General features: G+C 50.5%; 1 protein-coding gene across 1 annotated transcript; it reads right to left on the bottom strand.

The window, feature by feature from the left end:
- Positions 1 to 2532: 2532 nt before the first annotated feature.
- On the bottom strand, positions 2533 to 4371 carry marveld1 (MARVEL domain containing 1). Its single transcript, XM_070874945.1, has one exon. It carries the CDS (start codon positions 4270 to 4272, stop codon positions 3775 to 3777), a length of 498 nt encoding a protein of 165 aa, XP_070731046.1. The 5' UTR covers positions 4273 to 4371; the 3' UTR covers positions 2533 to 3774.
- Between the last annotated feature and the right edge of the window lie 1087 nt (positions 4372 to 5458).

Below are 5458 nucleotides of genomic sequence, written 5' to 3'. Positions count from 1 at the left end.
TATCAATTAAAAAAAAGTGTTTTTGATGGTCGATTTTGAGAACCCCCGAACCCTTCGATTTGATTCCAGCCTGTAACTTACTCCCGGGTATCTGTTATTCTGTATATAAACCCCCAAACCCCTCGATTAGATTCCAGCCTGTAGCTCATTCCCGGGTATCTGTTATTCTGTACATAAACCCCCCGAACCCCTCGATTAGATTCCAGCCTGTAACTCATTCCCGGGTATCTGTTATTCTGTACATAAACCCCCCGAACCCCTCGATTAGATTCCAGCCTGTAACTCATTCCCGGGTATCTGTTATTCTGTACATAAACCCCCCGAACCCCTCGATTAGATTCCAGCCTGTAACTCATTCCCGGGTATCTGTTATTCTGTACATAAACCCCCCGAACCCCTCGATTAGATTCCAGCCTGTAACTCACTCCCGGGTATCTGTTATTGTATATATAAACCCCCCCGAACCCCTTGATTAGATTCCAGCCTATAACTCACTCCTGGGTATCTGTTATTCTATATATAAACCCCCCGAACCACCTGATTAGATTCCAGCCTATAACTCACTCCTGGGTATCTGTTATTTTATATATAAACCCCCCGAACCCCTCGATTAGATTCGAGTCTGTAACTCACTCCCGGGTATCTGTTATTCAATATATAAACCTCTCGATTAGATTCCAGCCTGTAACTCACTCCGGGTAGCCGTTATTCTATCTATCCCTATACCTGTGTCTGTATGAAGAATGTGATTACATTTTAGACTAAGTAATTATTCATGATACAGCAATCTGAAAAATGCCAGGAATTGCTACTCACAGGTGTAATGCACTTTACTAACTAAATTTGCATACACCTTTTCTTAATGTTCTTGTCCCTACAGAAAAGGGAGTTTATTCAGGGTCAATTGACACCTTTAAAAAGGGAGATGGTTCGATATCTGTTGAGAAGGGGAGCGGGAGTTACAGCTTATTCTTTTTTTGTGAGGAAGTGGGGAAAGGAACTTCTCACCATGTCCCAACCGCAGCTACCCACCTTCTCCCCCAGCCCCACCTACCCACCTTCTCCCCCAGCCCCACCTACCCACCTTCTCCCCCAGCCCCAGCTACCCACCTTGTCCCCCAGCCCCAGCTACTCACCTTCTTCCCCAGCCCCACCTACCCACCTTCTTCCCCAGCCCCAGCTACCCACCTTCTCCCCCAGCCACACCTACCCACCTTCTCCCCCAGCCCCAGCTACCCACCTTCTCCCCCAGCCCCAGCTACCCACCTTCTCCCCCAGCCCCAGCTACCCACCTTCTTCCCCAGCCCCAGCTACCCACCTTCTCCCCCAGCCCCAGCTACCCACCTTCTCTTCCAGCCTCAGCTACCCACCTTCTCCCCCAGCCCCAGCTACCCACCTTCTCCCCCAGCCCCAGCTACCCACCTTCTCCCCCAGCCCCAGCTACCCACCTTCTTCCCCAGCCCCAGCTACCCACCTTCTCCCCCAGCCCCAGCTACCCACCTTCTCCCCCAGCCCCAGCTACCCACCTTCTCCCCCAGCCCCAGCTACCCACCTTCTCCCCCAGCCCCAGCTACCCACCTTCTTCCCCAGCCCCAGCTACCCACCTTCTCCCCCAGCCCCAGCTACCCACCTTCTCCCCCAGCCCCAGCTACCCACCTTCTCCCCCAGCCCCAGCTACCCACCTTCTCCCCCAGCCCCAGCTACCCACCTTCTCCCCCAGCCCCAGCTACCCACCTTCTTCCCCAGCCCCAGCTACCCACCTTCTCCCCCAGCCCCAGCTACCCACCTTCTCCCCCAGCCCCAGCTACCCACCTTCTCCCCCAGCCCCAGCTACCCACCTTCTCCCCCAGCCCCAGCTACCCACCTTCTCCCCCAGCCCCAGCTACCCACCTTCTTCCCCAGCCCCAGCTACCCACCTTCTCCCCCAGCCCCAGCTACCCACCTTCTCCCCCAGCCCCAGCTACCCACCTTCTCCCCCAGCCCCAGCTACCCACCTTCTCTTCCAGCCTCAGCTACCCACCTTCTCCCCCAGCCCCAACCTACCCACCTTCTCCCTCAACCCCAACCTACCCACCTTCTCCCTCAACCCTAATCTACCCACCTTCTCCCTCAACCCCAACCTACACACCATCTTCCCCAGCCCCAGCTACCCACCTTCTCCCCCAGCCCCAGCTACTCACCTTCTCCCCCAGCCCCAACCTACCCACCTTCTCCTCCAGCCCCAGCTACCCACCTTCTCCCCCAGCCCCAACCTACCCACCTTCTCCCTCAACCCCAACCTACCCACCTTCTCCCCCAGCCCCAACCTACCCACCTTCTCCCCCAGCCCCAACCTACCCACCTTCTCCCCCAGCCCCACCTACCCACCTTCGCCTCCAGCCCCAGCTACCCACCTTCTCCCCCAGCCCCAATCTACCCACCATCTCCCCCAGCCCCAGCTACCCACCTTCTCCCCAACCCAATTTATCCACCTTCTCCCCAACCCAATCTACCCACCTTCTCCCCCAACCCCACCCACCCACCTTATCCCTTCTCTCCCTAGAAACATTCCTCCCTGAGCCCAATACACTGCCTGATTCACAGGTCTCTGCTGGTTACTTTATTCCAGAACTTGGTTACTCTCTGGGTTAAATCCTGCCCGACTTTTAACCTCTTAACCTGTGTGCCCCAGTGTCCGAACCTTTCACGTACGGCTTTAAGTGAGTACATGGATATATAATTTGCGTTTTAAAAAGAACAAGCGATGCTTAGCAAAATTCCAAGCTACTTCACAGCAAACTGGTAACACATGTCTTGGCTTGTACTGCTCAGGCAGCTGCTGGTGTACACCACAGAGCTAGACTGGACAGGTAACAGGGCGGACTAGACTACTAAAGAGCAGCTATCAGACCAGACAGGAGACTTGACAGCAACTTCAATACTATAGCAATTACACACTTTCCTTTAGGAGGGGTGTGTTAGAGTTAGTGAGCCCCCCTCCACCCAGAAATCAAGGAACGTTAAGTACCAACTGCTCCGAAATGAAGTGCTTGTTGGAATTCGATTTCCTAGAAGTATTTCAAGTAACGACAATATGAAAGGAGGCCAGTCAGCCTCTCTCTCTCTCTCTCCTTCCTCCTTTACAATGCAGCCAGTCCCCTTTTTTCCAACAGTGGCTTAATTCAGCTTGCTGAGAGGAAATTAATTCAGCTTCTGAAATCTCTGTGGAATGTTGTAGCCGATTTGGGGAGGGGAGGGGAGGGGGGGGGGCGACCCTTTGCCTTTTCCATAAATCATGCGGGAATGTCACTTGAGAATCTTTACACTCCGAGCCTGGGGGGCCAGTTGGGAGGAGCAGAAGCAGGGGGAGGGGGGAAGTTATAATCTCATCCACAGACCAACATCTGTAACTCTCTCTCTCTCACTCATTCAAACACACAAACAGTGCTTAAGGTCTTGCTGCTGAAGCTCCGGAAGAAAACTACCTCATCTTCAAAATGAGGGGGGGGGCGGGGGCAGAAATATCATTTTCAATTCTTGGAATGTGGTGACCAAGTTTCTTCTTTCTGGATATTGCATCTTCCCCAAATCTCTCAATTGAGCAATCCAATCAGGCTCAGGATCAGATGGAGAGAGAGAGAAAAATACTGGCCACATCACTGCATTTTTGTTTTGGACGGTGGCGGGGGGGGGCGTTGGTAGCAAGTATTTTTTTTAACTCAAAAGGTCTTAAAGTGAGCAAATCCAATGCAACGTTGCAAATCCAGTCCTGGGTCTTTTTTTTTCCATTGCATCCTAGACGACTGACTGGTCGCCTCGGCATTTCTTGCAGGTGCAGTAGACGGCGGAGGTCAGGTAGAGCAGGGTGCACAGGCAGACGAAGACGGCGGCGCTCAGGTAGACCTTGTACGGGCAGCGGTAAGTGTAGGTGGGCAGGTTGCAGAAGCTCTTCTCCTTGGTCTTGTTGCCTATCAGGCAGGCGGCCACCAGGTACAGCAATACGGCCAGCCAGTCGTGCAGGGCGTTGCTCAAGGTCCAGCGTTCTCCGCCCAGCAGCGGCACCAGGTCGCTCTTGCCCAGCAGGGTGAGGAAGAAGAGGGCGAGGGTGGTGAGCCAGAAGAAGACGGCCACAAATACCACGTAGTGCAACGCCCCGTCGTACTTGCTGACGGCGATGGTCAACCAGACCACTGTGCCCAGGACGATCTGCAGTATTCTCAGCACTCCCAGCAAACTCTTCAGGAACTGCTTCTGGATGGACACGGACGAGGCCTTGCTGGACTGAGGAGCCATGGTTGTTGGGGAGGGAGGGGCAGCAGGAAGGGTTTTTTTTCAAATAAATCGGGATTTTAGGTGGAAGGAGAGGAGGAGACAGCGAGCTTTGACAGAGGGGAGTTCGAGATTCCGCTTCCTGTCAGCCCCGCTCTCCTCCCTCTAACGGTACAAAAACCCAACTTCAACTCAACTCGCACAAACTTTAGTTCATCTTTTTAACTGTTATTTTCTTTCTGAATTTGTATTTATTTTTCTAAACTTTTTGAACTGGCTGAACTTTTTGAAATGTCTAAACTTTTTCATATTTCTAAACTTTTTTTTTACCTTTTTAAACTTTTTCCTTTTCTAAACTTTTTTTTATCTTTCTAAACTTTTTACCAATCTAAACTTTTTACCATTCTAAACTTTTTCATCTTTCTAAACTTGTTTTTTTTATCTTTCTAAACTATTTTATCTTTTTAAAAAATCATTCATTTTCGTTCCTACCCATCAGTTATTTTTAAACTTTTGTCTGTTTTTATTCCCATTATTTATTTTTTGCTCTTTCGCCCTCCCTCATCATATATTTTTTTCCCTCACTGCCCCCTTTTCCGTTTTTTTTCTTGATTTTACACCAAAGTTTTCACTATCCCCGCAACACACAAGGTTAAAATAAATCTACATTTCTTCAAAGTAAAAGATTTAAAAATAGTTTCCAATTCTTTCCAAAGTAACAGATTAAAACGACTTTCCCAATTCTCAATTTCAAGTTGACGGAAGGTAGACAGTGGGAGACCAGCCAGGTGTGCGTTGGAATAGTCAAGTTTGGAGGTAACAAAGGCATGAATGGGAGCTTCAGCAGGGGATGAACTGAGGCAAGGGGCGGAGACATGTGATGTTACAGAGGAAATAGGCGATCTTAGCCTTCTTGCTGGGGTAGGGTTAGATGACACCAATCACGGCCAACCATTTACCCTCCATGCTACCACATTGCCAAGGCAGGCAAATATCCCCCAGCCCAGGAATGTATTCCCCAAATACACACAGGCAAGCTGAACCCAAACTTCAACAATGTAAATAATTGTAAAAATTATATAGTTTTAAATTTAGCTTTTAAAAAGCAGCCTCACCCCATCCCTGCCAATCTCCCAGACTCTCAGAAAACACTCATAAACTCCCATCCGCCTGAGTGATCCTAGGCCAAATGGTCCCATCCCTGGAAATA

This window comes from Pristiophorus japonicus, chromosome 3, assembly GCF_044704955.1.
Source record: "Pristiophorus japonicus isolate sPriJap1 chromosome 3, sPriJap1.hap1, whole genome shotgun sequence".
Lineage (NCBI taxonomy): Eukaryota > Metazoa > Chordata > Chondrichthyes > Pristiophoridae > Pristiophorus > Pristiophorus japonicus.
Note: the sequence above shows the minus strand (reverse complement) of the source record. Positions and strands in the feature narration are given on the sequence as shown.

What these genes read in the sequence shown, in the direction of transcription:
- marveld1 (XM_070874945.1), bottom strand. Translation starts at nt 4,272, where the DNA reads ATGGCTCCTCAGTCCAGCAAGGCCTCGTCCGTGTCCATCCAGAAGCAG.